General features: G+C 46.3%; 1 protein-coding gene across 1 annotated transcript; it reads right to left on the minus strand.

Annotated features, from left to right (window-relative positions):
* Positions 1-367: 367 nt before the first annotated feature.
* Positions 368-17,399, minus strand: LOC133134025 (PHD finger protein 12-like). Its single transcript, XM_061250383.1, has 15 exons — positions 16,697-17,399; positions 15,887-16,068; positions 13,092-13,164; positions 12,167-12,659; positions 11,788-11,908; positions 10,326-10,458; positions 9,868-10,029; positions 8,973-9,128; positions 8,189-8,852; positions 7,297-7,401; positions 6,804-6,974; positions 5,986-6,084; positions 4,962-5,044; positions 3,778-3,916; positions 368-1,598 (listed from the first exon to the last, which is right to left on the minus strand). The coding sequence occupies exons 1-15, from the start codon at positions 16,760-16,762 to the stop codon at positions 1,240-1,242; spliced, it is 3,006 nt and encodes a 1,001-aa protein (XP_061106367.1). The 5' UTR covers positions 16,763-17,399; the 3' UTR covers positions 368-1,239.
* Between the last annotated feature and the right edge of the window lie 782 nt (positions 17,400-18,181).

Raw genomic sequence — 18,181 nt, forward strand, 5'->3', positions numbered from 1 at the left:
CGGCTTGAAGAAGGCGTGTCGCTCTCATTCGGGCCGCCGAGGGACGGGGTACGGGCGGTACATCTAATACGACTACCTCCAATTGAATCAGACGAGGTACAATTGGCTACCAAATGCGGAGAAAAAGGGAAAAAATCTGGAAAAAATAAATAAAAATAAATAAATAAATAAATAAAATAAAAAATATAAAAAAAATGATAACGTTGGCTGAATCCTTTGAAATCCAAATGCAAGTGAATGACAATCGAGGCGATAATTGTAGGGTCATAAAAGGCCTGCTTTCACCTAAGGAGCAGTACCCAAGTCAGTGACTCTGGGATGTCTTATGTCCTTCTCATAGAAAGAAAAGGCGCAGGGAACAGGAGGATTTGTTTTCTTATCTTGTTCTTAAAAAATCTTTATGCATTTACATGTTATAACTGACAGGCAGAAACCAAAGTCAAAGTAGGTTTATATTTACAGAATACACAAAAATGTTCAGATGAAACTTTAAAACGGTAGTCACTATTTACAAGTGGTACAGTATTGAAAAAACAGGACTTGGAACAACATTTACAACACTTTTCTGAAAAGCTACTGAACATCAGGACTGAAATTCATGAAGCACTGTGCACATTTAAAAAACCTAACAATGGTGTTTGTATATGGAATCAAACAATTCTCTATGAAGAAAATTAGATTCTTGTGTGTGTGCGCGTTTATACATATTCCATAAATATATACATAAACATACACACACAAATCATGTGTATACATGTATATATACACACATTTTAACATACAACTACCTGTAGTGCAAAAGCAGCAACAAAAACAGAGCAACACTACATTTTCACGTACAGTACATTAAATAAAATGACCAGAAATACATAAATGTTTCATTTTATGAAAAAAGCATAGTTTATATAAAAACTATTACTGGCACAAAATAGAACAAGTTCCGATTACTTTACAAGTACAATGGAAACTTGGGAGACTTTTTATTTTTTAGAATGTTGAGGACAAAGTATCCCTTCTTTTATTATGCAAATCTAGATAACCGTTTGAAGTTTTGCATTTAAAAAAAAAAAAAAAAAACATTTGAAAATTCTATGTGCAACTCGCCCTCAAAATCTGAGCCCCCAAAAATACTTCATTTCATGCAAACGTATGAATTATTAAATTAATATTTTTTTAAACTCTCTGTTTTATACAAGTTAGACAAGCGGCCTGGTCCTTGCGTTTCTGCGGGTGTAGGGGCTAGGGGACAGAGTTGGAGCACGGCACGGGCACTTGGAGGACGCTGAGAGTCTGCTGCTTTTCAGACGGCCCCACGCCGTCCTGGGCGGGGAGGGGGGTCTCCTCTTTGGGCTGCTTGCTGGCGAACTCTGTAATGCTGAAGACGAACTGGAGGCAGCCCAGCTTGATGTAGCTGCCGTGGTGGAGCAGGGCCGTGCCCTCCCAGCCCGCCCCGCTGCCACCAACCAGGCTGGAGCTGCTGGCCTTGCAGCCGCAGGGGCGCTGGGGGTGTCCCTGGGACTGGCTGCTCATCACGCCCCCTGCTGGCGGCTCCCCCGTCTGCACCCTGGCCTCCTGCTGTTTCCGTTTCTTACAGCGTCCTGCAGTGAGAGGGAACGGTCAGAACTCTCGCCCAGCGACACCGCTGCCTGTGTGCCCACAGTACACACACACGCACACGCACACACGCGCACACGCACACGCGCACGCGCACGCGCACACACACGCACACACACACACACACGCGCACACACGCGCACACACACACGCACACACACACGCACACACACACGCACACACACACGCACACACACACGCACACACACACGCACACACACACGCACACACACACGCACGCACGCACACACACGCACGCACACACACACGCACGCACACACACACACACACACGCACACACACACACACGCGCACACACGCAGCACGCACACACACACACGCAGCACTTCTAAAGGCAAGGCAAAGGGAATTCTCTGTAAAATCTTAACATGCATTAGAACAGTGCTGGTTTTTGTTTTCGCCTTTATATCAGTAACCAATTCAAACCCAAGAAAAAGCAGTTACTCAACACTTAACTGTGAAATTAACAACAAAAACCAGTACACCCTGCAGCTCTCCAGGACCAGGAGTGAGGTCCACTGCATTAGAATATACTCACTGAGCACTTTATTAGGTACTTAAGTATGCAATTATCGAATCAGTCAATCGTGTGGCAGCAGTGCAATGCATAAAATCATGCAGATACGGGTCAGGAGCTTCAGTTAATGTTCATATCAACCATCAGAATGGAAAAAGATCATTGTTGCCAGACAGGCTGGTTTGAGTATTTCCATGTCTCTAGAGTTTACTCAGAATGGGGCGATAAACAAAAAACATTCAGTGAGCGGAAGGTTCTAGGGATGGAAACGCCTTGTTGATGAGGGTCAGAATTTTGCAGCAATAGCATGAATCCATGGACCCAACCTGCCTTGTGTCATCAGTCCAGGCTGGTGGCGGTAGTGTAATAGTGTGGGGAATGTTCTTGGCACACTTTGCCATAGCCGATTTGAGTACTGTTGCTGATCATGTGCATCCCTTCATGGCCACAATGTACCCATCTTCTAATGCAGAGGTGGGCAACGAGGGCCCCATCTGTTTCTGGTTTTCATGCCAACTGCAGAATTGAATTACTTAATTAGCCCTAACATTATGCCACCTCAAATTTTGGCTACATTTCGCGATAAGCGCACGACAGCCGAAAACTGTTCGTGTCCCTACATTATGTTTGACGGTTTTATCTAATATGATTGAACCAGTATTGCTGTGTACAGCCAGTTAATAACTCATTTAGGTAATTGGTGGAAACAAAAACCTGCAGACACACCAGCCCTCCAGGACTGGAATTGCCCACCCCTGTTCTAATGGCTACTTCCAGTATGATAATGCACCATGTCTCAAATTAATAGTAGTGTAAAACTGGTTTCAGTTCCTGGATCTGAAACCTGTAGAACACCTCTGGGATGTGGTAGAACGGGAGATTCACAGCTTGATTGTGCAGCGGAGAAATCTGCAGAAATTGCGTGATGCAATTATGTCAACGTGGAACAGAATCTCAAGGGAACGGTTTTCAACATCTTGTGGAATCCGTGGCACGAAGAACGGCTGTTTTGAGAGCAAATGGAGGCCCTTTGTGAGTGTAAACCAGAGATTCTCACAGCAAGAGTCGGTTAAATATTACATTTGTTCCAGTTTGAAAGCAGAAGACTTGCTTGCGTCTTTACCCCAAAATATGCCATCGTCTAACCTGAGTGGGTTCACTCATGCTAGACCATGCTGGTGTTGACATGGCTCAGGCAGTAAGAGCAGTCGTCTGGCAGTCGGAGGGTTGCCGGTTCGATCCCCCGCCCGGGCTGTGTCGAAGTGTCCCTGAGCAAGACACCTAACCCCCAAATGCTCCTGACGAGCTGGTCGGTGCCTTGCAAGGCTGCCAATCGCCGTTGGTGTGTGAGTGTGTGTATGAATGGGTGAATGAGAAGCATCAATTGTACAGCGCTTTGGATAAAGGCGCTATATAAATGCCAACCATTTACCATTTTACCATTTGGTGTCAGTGGCCAATTTCATCAAGATTGAATTGCTGAAACCAGCAAACGCACCAGACCGTAACCATCAGATACAGGCAGAGGGGGCAACAGGCACAAGGCCAATGTTCTTACACTCTTCAAATGCCCCTTGGCAGAGCTTTGTTGGATGCCAATGGTACACTGGTGCACTGGTACTCACGTATGATATTCTGCACTTTAGACACCATGCTGCTGTAGGGGCTGGGGGAGGTCTTCTCGGAGAAGTCGCAGGAGTACAGCACGTTGTCCACCGTGGTCCCGTGCTCGCTGTAGTTGAGCAGCTCGTAATGCTTCGTGTTCTGCGGAGAAAGAGTCGCACTGACACACCACGCCACAACCGCAGCTAGCCGTAGGCTCCGGCAGCTCCCGATAACCACGGTCTGACCCATCGAAATGAACGCAGCTTTTCATGGGCAGACACGATACCAAGCATGACGGAACGGCACAAAGCACTTTTTTTTTTTTTTTTTTAAGATATTTTTTAGGCCTTTTTCAGCTTTATTGGACAGTATAGTATAGAGAGACAGGAAGAATGGGAGCGAGAGAGAGGGGAAGACAAATGTCGGACGGTCGGATTGGAACCGCCGACGTCGCGGCTCGAAATGAGCATGCGGTCAGTGCTCTGCAGGCTGCGCCACCGAGACACCCCACAAAGCACTTCTAACAATAAATACTGTAGCCCTTTTTCCCATTACAGTTTGTAGCGAATTAGTCCCTATAATCACTGTAGCGATTTAAGATTGCTCTGAACGGTTTTCTACTCATAATATATCGACGTCGACTGAATCATTAGCTACGTTTGCTTACAACTAACGTTATTAAATGATGCTACTCACTCATAGAAATCCAACTCATTAGACCTAATAATAGGTACAACTAACGAGTTTAGAACCAAACCACTAACTGTGCTGTGTATTAAGGTAGGCTATAGCTATGCGCTACATCACTAACAAATGAACTCAGAAAGAGCAGCGTGTCCAATTACTTTGAGTTTAAGACGTCTATATGTTGGCTCTTTGAAGCGAGCTAAAGTTGTTAGGCTACCCGCCTCACACAAATAGCAGAATTCCGATGAAGAGGTGCTCATTTCAATTGCATCCACCCTTATATTGCTACAAGCATTTTCCATTGCAAAAATCCAATTAGGATCAAATCCACCTATTGTGAACAAATTAGTCTAGTGCGTTATATCGAATTAACTTCGCATTGTTGTAGTAAGTTTATAGCGCAACAAGTTTTAGCGATATCATTATTTAATGGAAAAAAAAGTACTGTGTGTGACCCTTAGATGTGCTTTTGTAGTGGTTAATACGAACGTGCTGATTAAATGCAAAAATGTCCTACCTCATCATAAAAAATACAGGCGTGCTTTCCCGACACATAATTGCAATGACCATAGTTTGTAAGGCATACATCCATGTCAGCACCTGCAAAGACAGAGAGGAATATTGGTACATTTAAGAACCTCAACAATCAAATTGAGGAATTTTGAGTGAGTATTTCTCACCAAAAAAGGGTTCTGCATAAACTATCGTGTTAAGGTGTCAAACACTCCATGGACATACTTCAATTCAACATTTTGCAGTGCATAAACTGCATTTACTCTACCGTTCTACCATGTATGAAATGTTTGATTACAAACAGAAAATAAAATATTAAATCAGAAAGACAAGGTGACCCCAAACTTTTGAATGGTAGTGGATCTACTGCATAAATATGCTTTATCTGCAGTTTCTCATGCATGAAAGAAAACCCTAAAAACTTGAATGCTAAGAATCCAAAATGTCCACTAAAAATCAATTCAACATTAAAGTGACATTTTAATAAAAAATGTAGTTTTAAAACGGACGCTAAAACTGGCTAAAGTAAGTACAGCAATGCCAAGGGGGTAAAATTCACCTATATGCCAATTTCTCTATGCATGAAAGATCAGGCAAATATGGCCTTTAATTATTTTAATTGATACTTTCAGAACAAACTCGGGGGAAATGAGATGAAACAATATCAAAATAACTTTAGTACTTGATAAACAAGCGCCAGAAGATAAATCTCGCATCTGACTATGTTGTTGCAAGGTTTTCATGGCCCAAAGCTATTTGCAAGGTTCAGATCTGGCCAGTTCCTAAAGTTTGCTTTGTTAATGGAACGGATTTTGATATTAAGAGGCATCGAATTCCCTTAACTCTTCATTCAACACGCCAAGTTCAGCAAAACGAGTTGTTGAAATAAAAAATAAAAAAAAAGTATCTGGAGTATTTTATTTCCTGACCTAGTTCATTAACTAATTGGATAGCGTCTAAAGCTCAAACTGAACTTCCTGTTTTTGGAGCTGGAGACCTCTGACCCCAGTCTGAGAGGAGGTCCATACCTGATCCTATGTTGAGGCTCCTGTAGCACATGTTCACTGCGCCTCCTTTTCCCACCAGGGGGTAGAACACTGCTCGGGCCTGCACCTCCTCTCGTTGTGCTGTGGAGAAATGAGACGCCGTTACACGGGGGGGGGGGGGGGGGGGGGTTACAGCCAACCGCTTTTCACAAGAGCAGGGAGGGCACAGGGGAGCTGTGAACGGAACGAGACAAGAGAAATGAAGTGGGGAGGGGACAAAGGAGGGAAGAGAAGGAAAAACGAAGAGTTATTTAGGAAAGAAACAGCGAGCGGAAGGAGCAGAGAAAGGGGGAAATTAAAGGGACGGTAAAGCAGGAAGCGAGACCAACAGGACTGCCAATGAGGGACCTGGAGGGGCAGTGGACAAGGGAGAAAGATTGTTAGAAGGTGGAGACAGGGGGAGACTGGAGGGGAAGGGTGAAGTGAATGGTTGAACAGTGAAGGGGGTGCGGGGGGTGTGTGAGAGAGCAGAACGGCTATCAGAACGGCTAGCAGAACGGCTAGCAGAACAGGTAGAACAGGAGGGCACAAATGGAAATTAAAAGGAGAAATTCCATACAGATATTAGGAAGTATTTATTCCACACAGCGAGAGGTCACTGTGTGGAATACCTTGCCAGGACATGTAGTGGAGGCAAAAACACTGGAGGGTTTTCAAGTCCAGGCTTGTTACGGTGCTAGATACTACTTCACATTTAGGAAAACTAAGCAGCAGGCACACTTAGGGGTAGGAAAAGGCGAGCATTGCTGGGCTGAATGGCCTGTGTTATGTGAAAGTGCGGACAGGCCTCGGAGCCGTACCTTCGGTGTGCGGCGCCGGTGGCGTGGGGGAGGGAGAGGGGGTGGTGGCGGAGGGCGGCGGGCTGACGCGGTGGATCGGGGGCGGAGGAGCTTTGGGAGGAAAGAGCTGCTGGATCCTCTGCCACGCCAGCAGTTTGATGAACTTCTCATCCAGCTTACTCAGCTCGATCTCTGCAAAGGCGAGAGCAGGACACCAGCTTCAGGCGGGAGACGACGGCACCTTTCTGATCGTACTATTTTTACTATTCTTAGTGTTCTAGTTACCAAAACTGTGGTATTGCTACTAGGTCAGTTTATCAGATTATTGTTAAGGGTTCAAATTATAATCTGTGTGACCATTCTACCACTTGGAAACATACTTCAGTGTACTTCAGAGTTTTCAGTGCACTTGTCCCTGGTTATGATTTGCACTTATTGTACGTCGCCTCTGGATAAGAGCATCTGCAAAATGACTAATGTAATTGGCACATTCGCAGAGCAGAGCAGGACTCACCCCCCTCTCCCTCCATCAGGGCCTTCATGCAGGGGGACAGGTCGGCAGCCACGGAGGACACCGAACCGCTGCAGGGGGAAACGGCGCGGAGGCTGCCCTTCCCATCTGAGGAGACACCACCAGGTCTTTACAGCACGCTGCCCGGGGCAACGTAAAATGGCCGCCCACAGCTCACAGAAATGAGTACTGTTGGTGCCATCACTCACCTACGTGTGTAGCCTGCTGCATACCAACATCAGACCTGGTCAAATACGTAATCATTTTGGATTAAAATACTTGCTACGCTTTACTGAGGTTGTCTGATGTATTGGGAACCCATTAAATACTCTTTACGCCTTCTGGGTGGCTCCACTGCATCAGGAAAGATCAATCGAGTACAGAAAAGCATCTGAACCCAAAACCAAAATTAAAATTATGAATATACCAGATAGAACTTATTTGACTAGTCAAAAATATACAACTATAAACAAAATCAATTTTAACAATATGGAGATATAACCAAATGATATTTAACCCCTTCAGTCCCACGCCCAACATGAAATGGGTCCACCCAAATCCCAAGGGGTTTTGGCTTTGGTTGAGAAAATGGAGAAAGTTGAGAATTTAGTAGGGTTTTAATAGGGGCTCAAAACAATAACATAGCATTTTCATGGGTTGAAAAGGTCGAGACTGCCCTATGGATTTCACCCTGGAGTGCCGTGAGGGGCTCTTCAGACCGAAAGGAGCGGATGTGACCTGCACATTACATCTCCCTTAACAAGAGACACGCCTGTAGAAATGCATCGTGATTCCTGGGCCCAGGGCCGTGTGGAGAGGAGCCGTGTGGTGCAGGGCCGTGTGGAGAGGAGCCGTGTGGTGCAGGGCCGTGTGGAGGCGGGCGGAGGGGACTCACCGGAGGGAGGGGTGGGGCAGCCCCGGCGGGCGGCGGCGGTGTCCTGCAGCGCTCTGGGCGGGGTGAGGGCCCGGGTCCCCGCCGTGGGCGAGGACACGCTGCGGCTGGTGAGGGCGGCGGCCTGCCCCCCCGCCGCCCCGGGGCTGGTCCTGTGGGGCAGCGGGCCGGCGTCCGCGCCCTCCGTCTTCACCGCCGCCGCCCCGCCCGTGTGGTTGGGCAGCGCGGGGGCCGGGTGGGGCCCCGGGGGGCCGCCCAGCCTGTGCTGGAGCTCAGCCTGCGTCCGCGCGCAGGGCCCCGGGCTCCCGCCCCGCCCCGAGGGCCCGTTGGTCCTGGCCGGCGGCTCCAGGGGCCCGTTGGCGGTCCCGCAGTTCTGGCAGGGCCTCTCGGCGCACGAGCCGCCCGCGCAGCCCCTCCGCTCCTCCGAGGGGCCCAGGGAGTTCTGCGCCGGGGCCCCTTGGGGGCCAACGGGTGCGGCGCAGGGGGAGGGAAAGGGGTCCGTCAGCGCGGTTCTCTCGGGAGAGCAGAGCGCGCTTCTCTCGGACGCTACGCAAGGCTTGATGTTGGCCTTCTCCGTCTGTTCCGAGTCCCAATAGGACGATGGCATCTGCTTGGCAGATAAATGTCTCACAATGCTGCACTGGAGTGCGATGACATCACGAAGCCACTGCCGGATAAGGAGGAGCACAGTGAGAGCAGCCGTGGGGAAAAAAAGCAGCAGATTTACAAACACCGCACCGCCACCGGTCGGAAACCCCCCCCGCAGCCCCCCCTCCCCGGCCCTCACCTCCTGCTGCTCGGCCTCGCTGGTTAAGTGCTGGGGGGGCAGGCGCTGGTGAGGGGGGTCCGGGACGCCGTTGCAGATGAGCTCCCCGTTGCGGATCCCTGCGGGGGCCAGCAGGGACGGGGGGCACTGGTACTGGGATTTGATGGAATCGGGAACCTGCCAGGAAAAGATCACATGAGCAGCTCTTAAAGGAATTTTGGGAAACATTTCCTTCCCCCCCCCCCGACTTTGACGAGATATTCAATTCAATTTTAATTTTTGTGCATTCACTAGCTTGGTTTGCATCTTAGCGTAACGTATTAGCTTAGCATAAAGACTTGAAGCCTATAGGAGTCAGTAGCCTACCTCCTTCAAAGTGAAGAAATACAGCAACTCCGAGCGGCCTTATTTACACAAGGTATCGTGTATTTGAAAGACACATGCGGGAAAACAATTGTAAAAACAAGAGACGTTGTTTTCAGAGAAGTTAAACACACATGTATCCTTCTGTCTTCCGCTGGTTGAGCGCAGTGAAGATGGTAGTAAATGTTGGCGCATTCCTTTAAAGACAAGCTGAAATCAAAGTTCACTTTTTCCTCAGTTTAGTCTTTATTTAGCACTTTAAGTGTATGAATACTTAAAAGTAACTGACGTAAACCGATGTAGATGTGATGTCATCGTGTACCAGCTGGAATGTATTTTCTGTTTCCAATCGATATCTTTTCAGGCAGCGGCGTGTAGTCTTCCCCTCAGAGCCACAGGCTACAGCTCTGCTTCCTCTCCTCATTTATCTCCAATAAATTCAAATAGCCCAGGTGAATGAACAATAGCATAGGAATGCTCCAGCTTTCAGTGAAACGTGCATCGGTGTGTTCCGTAGCGCTGGCCTACTCCCCTGATACCCGCGCGCTCTCACCTTGAACGTTTTCCTGTGTGCGTGGGCACCCCGGCGGTTGGGCGGGTGTTGCCGGTGTACCCGTTGTAGGAAATCCACCTTCACGGCGTGCTGGGACATTCGGTCCTGAAAGCGGTCGAACAGCTGGCAGCGGTTGGTCAGGGTCAGGTTTCTCTGGTTCAGCTGAAAAGACAGGGGCCGCGGTGAGGTCAGGGCGATCACACAGCAGTATTCTACCACTTCCGGAGCCAAGCTGCCCATTTTAGCCACTTCTGCTTTTCAGGCGAAAATAAAAATAGTATTAGGTTTCATTCAGAGGGGAAAGAAAAACATGCATGTGCACACATTTTGAATGAGACATCTTTGCAGCCAGAGGGGTCAGAACCATAGTCTAGTGTTTTGTAGACTGCAAAAGCGTGTTTGTGTGAAAGGGTAGCAGAGTAGCACATCCGTGCAGACAGAAGAGACTCGGGACTTACCACAAGATGCTCACTGTGATTGGGACACATCCATTTGCCCGTTGGCATGGCGGTGAGGGGGGGGTTGAGACAGTCCATGTGGAACAGGAGGGGGCAATAGTCGCACTGAATCAGCGGAGCCAGCCTGCAGCTCCTGGGGGGTGGGGGGTGGAAACAAACAGAGGGGACACAATTTCGATAATTCACTCAAAATCGAATCAGTCCTTCAGAAGAAACTGAGCCAAGTCACTATTGGTCACAATAATAGATTTTTGTGTTATTTTATCATTTCAACATATGCCGTTGTAGATTATGCGCAAAAAGATACAAAGCATTTGTTAAAAAAACTCAAAGCAGCATTTTGCAGGGCCACTGGGGAGATACATCTGTGGACTGCCAGAGTCTTGGCACAGTTTTTCTGCCAGACACAGCCAAATACAGCCATGTCACATCCACACAGACTGCTATTGCCCAATCTGGGATACTCGCTCAGGCCTTAACAGTGGGTGGTCGAAGAAAAGCGCTAATCCGTACACTTGTACAGCAGTTTAAAAACCCATAACTTTCTGGTACAAATACAAAAATATTGGCCAACCTCCAGTTCAACTACTTGGGTTGAAGTGAAAGATTTGCCAGAGGTCAAAATGATTTTACATGAAACATTACGTCCAAATAAACATTAAGACTTCCAGTAAAATGGATGAAGTCCGCAGGAAAACAGCCAAATTATGCCAAAGAAGCCAAGTTCTTTAGAAGTACAACAACAATGTCTACCGAGCAGATGGGTTTACAAATGTAAAAATTATCACTTGGGGAAAAGATCAAGTGCCAGTGGTATGTCTGCTATGCTTCCTGGAAGATGATGGTTTCTTCTAAGTTTTCAATTTTCCATGTAATTACAAATTTACACAATGAGGTTGAAATTATTTGGAACAACATTCAAACCAAACAGTCCTTTTCTTAAAAATAAAGAAATAAAAATGTTTTCTTGTCAAGGAGTACATGGAAGGTTTTACAGTACATGATGTTCAGGATAACTGAAGCTCCTACGGCAATTACATCTCACAGATGGCAACATTACGCCAAGATGGAGTTTAAGAGTTTTGTCCTTGACAGAAAGAAAAGAATAACTCCTGAACAAAAATATGTTTTAAGCTTCAAGAACTACATATAAAAATAAGACGATGAAACTACCCACATACTAAATAAGTCAACCTTTTCTGCTACATATACAATGTCACAAAGTGTATTTTTACTACTTACACTCAGGGACCACTTTATTAGGTATTTATTAGATGTATTTTTTTGGACTACTTTTTTTGGGTTCTTTGCTGCTGTAGCCCATCCACTTCAAGGTTTGATGTGCTGTGCATTCAGATGCTGTCCTCCATAGCACAGTTGTAACGTATGGTTATCAGTCTGACCATTCTGTAAAAACCTATGAAGTGTGTGGAGAAGGGGGGGTAGGCAGAATGGCGCGTACCTGCTGCAGGAGAAGCACACCTTCACTGGCAGCGGGACCAGCCCGTTATGGTCCAGCTCGTGCTGTGGCCTCTTCACATTCTTCCCTGTCGTCTCCTCTTTCCTTCTCCTTTTACTGGTTCCTGAGCACAAAGGCAGCTGAATATCAGGGCCATACGAAAACAAACAAACAACTGCACCTAGGCTAAAGGCTAACCTAATCACCCACGCAGCAACAGCACCCGGTCCTACAGAACGGATGCTGCAATTGTATCCTACAGTCACCATGGGAAGGGGTGAGAAGAAAGAAACTAGGAAGGGGGTGAGTGGGACATAGTGAAAGAAGTGTGGAAGGAGAGAGGGATGGTAAGGTTGAGTCTCGCAGGGCAGAGTAGCCTCACCTGGAAGTGCAGTGGTGCAGGTGAGGTCGCTGGGGAGCTGGAACTGCGTGGGGTTCCTCTCCATGGCCGCGGCGATGAGGAGCTCGAACGGCCTCTTCAGGCGGCGGGTGGAGGTCTCGGGCTCCGAGCCGGGCGCCTCGTCCTCGGCGTCCAGCAGGTCGTCGTCCATGTCGTTCTGCTCCGAGGGCGAGGGCGTGTCGGTGGAGGCGTTGGAGGTGGGCGTGCCGGGCCGGCTTCCGGTCCCCCGCTCCAGGAGGCGAACCTGCGCCACCGCCGCCCGCAGCCCCGCCGCCGGCCCCCCGTCCGGCCCCACCACCGCCCGCAGCCCCGCCGCTGGCCCCCCGTCCGGCCCCACCGCGGCCCGCAGCCCCGCCACCGGCCCCCCGTCCGGCCCCGCCGCCGCCGAGCCCAGCTCCAGCTCGCCCGCCACCGGGGACGAGGCCGGCTTGGAGAGCTGCCGCTCCAGCAGGCCGTTACACGGCTCCTTCTGCTTCTGCCGAGACACACAGGACTGCATTACACTTAAGAAAATAAACCTCAAACTACACACACACACACACACACACACACATACACACACACACACACACACATACACATACACACACACACACATATATACACACACATATATACACACACACACACACACACACACACACACACACACACACATACACATACACACACACATACACACACACATACACACACACATACACACACACACACACATGCACACTTGTGTATTGAGGTAAACAGCCGTAGCAAGAAATAGTGGACCGAGTTTCAGGAGAACATTCTCAACACTGAAATCGGCAATTCGTCATATTACAGCCCGGAAATTGTACGGCAGGTAACTAAACGTATCACTGCATCTAAACGTTAGTTATGACTCTGGAAGCCCTTAAAATGGAGGACTCACCTTCCTACGCACCATGCAGCGATGACACATCCACTCTCCAGGGGGGAGCATCTCCTCGCTCAGTGGAGGATCACTACAGGTTCCACACAAACACAAACAGCTCCAGTCAATGATCACTCGGATGACATCACGGAACAGAGCACCGGCAGTTTCGATAAACATTTTCCTGACTGGTTCACATCTGCTCCCCAACGCAAGATTAGAAAGGATTGATAGGTTTGTCCAGTAAATCAAAGTGCTGCACGACATCTCATGTGGATTACAGCATTAAAACAACTAGACGTGAAACTGAATAAAAACGAGCTTTTCGTGTAGCCCCTTAGAGGGCCTGTAGGGTCTACATCACACGATTACAGTGAATGACTGACAAAATGTGCTTTTAGGTTATTTGGATTTATCTGCATCAGTGGCCAAAACTGCAGTCTTATAAAACAGAGTAAACTTCCCAGGCAGACATTTACTCGGTGCACATGTATGCATGAGCCGTCCATCACAAGCATGTCATGGCAGTAAGGGAATGGATTGATGGTATAATGGACTCAATCTCAATTCTCCAGTGCTGGGAATTAACTGTAATACAACCGAGCCACCAAATATCATATGCAGCCACAACATAACATTGGGGCTGCTGGCAGAGATTCAAAGAAAAAGCCACTTCTGAAACTGGCAAACAAGAAAAGGCTAAAATGGGCAAAAGAACAGAATGATTGGACAGGATAGGGCAAATGAGGCTAGCACCCCGGAGTTGCCTTTTGCAGATGAAACGGGTACTGTTAAATGAAGCTGCCAACTGTTTCTCAAACTACAGAGCCTGGTGCGCTTTTCCTCTTCAGCATCTGGGCCTACCACTTCTCTTTCCGTCCTGGTTAGACCCAGTCCGCGCTCTTCTATCATGACAGTAGTGTACGCTTATGTATGGAATCATTAGTTTCTTTGCAATATCACGCATGGAATAGCCTTTAACTCACAAAATAACAATTGGTTGGTTTCTAGAGACATTCGCCGTTTGCGCACACATTAACAAACTTGACAAAAGACCGCATCGACAGTGACATTTGGAGAGAAACACTGAATGGCTCGCAGCTTTTGTCCTGCGAACACTAAAATAGTACGGTCGCCCCCTAATGACCAGTGATAATAACTTTTCTTCCCGTCTTAATACACACACGCTTATAAACTATAAAGAACCGCTCACATGCAAACCCAGGGGGAAATACATTGAACGGATAACTTATATTGTTACTTTACCCACATAAAACCTGTAATATCTTAAATACTGCGTAATCTTAGCGAGAAATTGAATTAGTTGTGGTAAAATTTGCACGTTCGAATGTATCACGTCGTTTGTTTAATACCAAGTATTTTGCTAATGCAAGACCGCAGAGTAACGTATCCTAACGTTACAACACAGGTAATCAACGTTTAGAGATTATTTGAGCATAGCTAGTGGCCATCATAAAGAAATTAAGATTCCATGAACCGTAGAAATAGGCGATTGGCTAAGGTTAGCCGATTAGGAAACAATAGCGGGCTACCAAACGAGCGATCATGGCAACTATTGTTCAGCCTACGTTTCTTTAAAAAAATCATTAAAGATAGCCCATTGCTATCCAGGTAACTTAACGTCAATATCCAGCTGTGGCCAACCTGAAAGTCTACGTTACTTGTAAATCTATGTATGCAACTCATTTGCGGTGGAGGAACAATTGCCATTACAGGGGACGTTCATTCGCTTGTTAGCTAACGTCAGCTGCATGTGTATAGATAATGCGCTTTCACGTTTCTTTCCAATGCTCCTGACCATTTTATAGACATTTGTTAGCGATTCTGAAAATTATCAGCAAAATGGCGCTGGAATAAAAAAAGAAAATTAAACGGGAGGTCGCCATATTGTAAACACTGGCACAAGCGTACTGCAGCGCAGACTCCATAGAAAAACCTCACACGGGAGGTTCAGAGACAGCCTCTTCGAAACTAGCCGGTTGTTTAGTAACGTAGCTAACGTTGGATAAATATGGGTCTCTTTTGCCACTGTGTTAACGTTACCAAATGAAAAATAATGGAGGCTGAGATGAACAAAACAACAATTACAAACAGCTGTAAAATATGAACCCATCGCATAGCATAACCTAGCATTCCAGCAAGAAATCGCAGCTCAGGTACCAGTTAGCAAGTAAGCTAACATGGCTAGCTAACTAACTAGAGCTACACAGATTGAAACGATACTAGCTAACACTATTGGCTACGTAAGGTAGCCATGTTAAGCCTGTGCTAAATACTAAGGGTTAGCAGACAGACAGACAACATAAGTATATTTGGGGGGTGGGGGGGTGTGTGTGACATTAGCTAGTTAGCATAGAGCCAGCGCTACCTCGCTAGGCTAATATTAATTGTCTAGCAATATAACGTTACTGTAGTCTTAACGTCACTCTAACTAACGTCAGCTACTTAAGTTAGTTGCCCGCATAATTGCACAATGCCATAAACGTAGATAGCTACATAAAAACAGTACAGTAAAAAAGTACCATTCATTACTGACCACAAATATAACGTTAACCTAAACTATAACACGCTTAGAAAAAATACTTGATAGCAAAGCATCTTAAACGTCACCTGGCCGCATAGACAGCTGCAGCCAAACATTATTAGCTAACCAGTCAGGCTACGTTAACTTGAAGAGCTGTAACGTTAGCTAGTCCAGAAAATAGCACTGTTTCAGCTAGCTAACATTAAGGTAGTATCTAATGTCAACGGCATTGATGTAGCTAAATCAGTAAGTTATCTAGCTAGCATACCAGCATTGCAAATGAAAAGCGGCAGGACAATGATCACAGCAAAGGAGGTCCCCTCCCTCTCGGCAACTGTCACAGGTATCGTGGTTTGTGGCTCTACCGCTTCTCCGAGCATCTTTCTCCGGTTTTCGACTTCTTTTGTCACCTTCTTCAGACTTTGGGGGGGCTAGAAGTGTTTGGATTTGCTGCAACATAAAACATAAAAAAGATATGAAAGTTAGCAAAGTATAAAGAGACTAATGCTAAGAGACTAGTGTTTGTTTAGCTCGCCAATACTAGATTTCTGCACGCCTAACTTGGCTAAGTTAGCGACATTGCGAACACTAGGCGTCAAGTGACAAACTTGCTAGCTGGCTAGCCATTTGTGTGGCATTGAAGTTACTGTTAGCTAGCCAAGTTACAAATTGACGTGGCTCAAATGTCAGGCATGATATGGCCTCAGCTTCAGTACCCAGAAATTCACTGTACTTACTCCAGAGTGGCTAGTCTACATCTAGATAGCGGTTGATTAGAGCATGTTAAATAACGAAATTAGTGCTTAGCCAACGCTAATCTTTAAAACAGCCGAAACAAGCTGCCTGACATGTCACTTTGTCAGTTTACACACTGCCACTAGCTTTCTAGCTAGACAGACCATTACTTAGCAGCGGCGAATTGGCAAGAACTTTTCAAGCAAATGCTAGCTAGCTAGATGGCAAGACAATCTCTTGTGATTAGATAACGGCCTGAACAACTACAATTCACGCTTTTTCAAATGTGTGAAATGCTAGAAAAGGCTGGTAAACAAACAAACCGTATATCTCCAAGCCTCACCTCCATTAGACCCCCAGAGGTATCCAGATCGTACACTATTGCTGGGGTCTCCATTTTGTCCCACATTCATACAGCAATGAGTTCCTCAGCTTTAAATCGAATCCTTGTATCGGTGTTGATAGGATATAATATCCAAACCCGGATTCCTTCTTCTCAAACAAAATAATCCAGGTGAGTCGTGCAATATGTTATTGTAAAAGATGATTTAGCTTCAATGCAGGATCAGAGTATTTCCAAGTCGATTCAATGCCAATATTGATACAGCAAGTCCTGCTGCTATCTTTATATTTTCGGGCATGAATGGTTACAGCTCCAGGTTATCCAAAGACTCCATATCGAAATAAAAAAAACGAATCGTCTTATAACCAGACAGACGAAAAGGTTTAGTAAGAAACCAAAGAAAAACAGAGAAGGGCCTTTGTTGAGGCCTAACCTACTCGGTGCTTGTTCCTACTCCTGCGGTTATAGCTGCTAGCAAAGATGCTGTTCAGAGAGGCAAACCCGTTCTGTTCCATAATAAATCCAACAAAATAATTAAATAACACACAGGTAAAGTATAAAACACTCGCTTGCAATTGAGTGTCCTTTTGATGATGTTGCTCACCCACAGTGCCGATATCGTGGGACAGTTATTATTGTTATGAATAAATCCTATGCATCAATCCCGACACTGCTAGCTTGCTAGCTACATCCTCTCCACGGAGTTGGCGCAAACTTGAGTGAAAAGACATTTGCGCATGCGCTCTCTTGTAATGGCGTATGAAGCCACATGCAACCATATTGATAAAGGTTAGGTTTGACAGCCCTTGTTTAGATTTTTTTTAAAGAAAATGTGTGCGATATCTATCAAACTACATTGTTACCTATGGTTTTATAATTATAAAAGGAAACACTTGGGATTAAAAAAAAGTCATTAATGGACTCCCACGCCCACTGTTCTTACGCATGCGCACACCAAACTAAAGACATTTTGTCTGATTGGCTGAACTAATCAAGCGTTGAGTTTTGCTTGAATAAAGTTTTACTGTTACAGTAGCGCCATTTTGGTAAGGGAAAATCATTGAAGGGAAGCAATTTTATCCAATATTCTTCCCGGTATTTCAGGGTATAAAAAGGTTCGTGCACCCCATTGTTGATGTACGAAGGTGGCTGACTCTAGCCACAACTTAATAGGCAGGCTACATAAGATCAGTGCCCACAATCGACTGACTACAAGCAGTAAGCTAGATGCCGCGGGTGCTGCGCTGGCATACCGAAAACTAAAGTTCCGTTATGGGGTTACATTCTGAATCAGCAGCTTCCTTTTCCGGATATCGACAAGCTAAATTAAACTTGTGGAACTGCCTGAGCTCCGTGAAGCGAGCAACAATGAGACTTCCTGTACAGAAGTTCCGGTCTCAACTTCCTGTGATTTTCCGTCAAAATAAGAGCTGCTGAGTAACGTTAAATAATGAGAACATAGTTACCGCGTTTTCTGCGCTTCCT

The sequence above is a fragment of the Conger conger genome, chromosome 7, assembly GCF_963514075.1.
Source record: "Conger conger chromosome 7, fConCon1.1, whole genome shotgun sequence".
Lineage (NCBI taxonomy): Eukaryota > Metazoa > Chordata > Actinopteri > Anguilliformes > Congridae > Conger > Conger conger.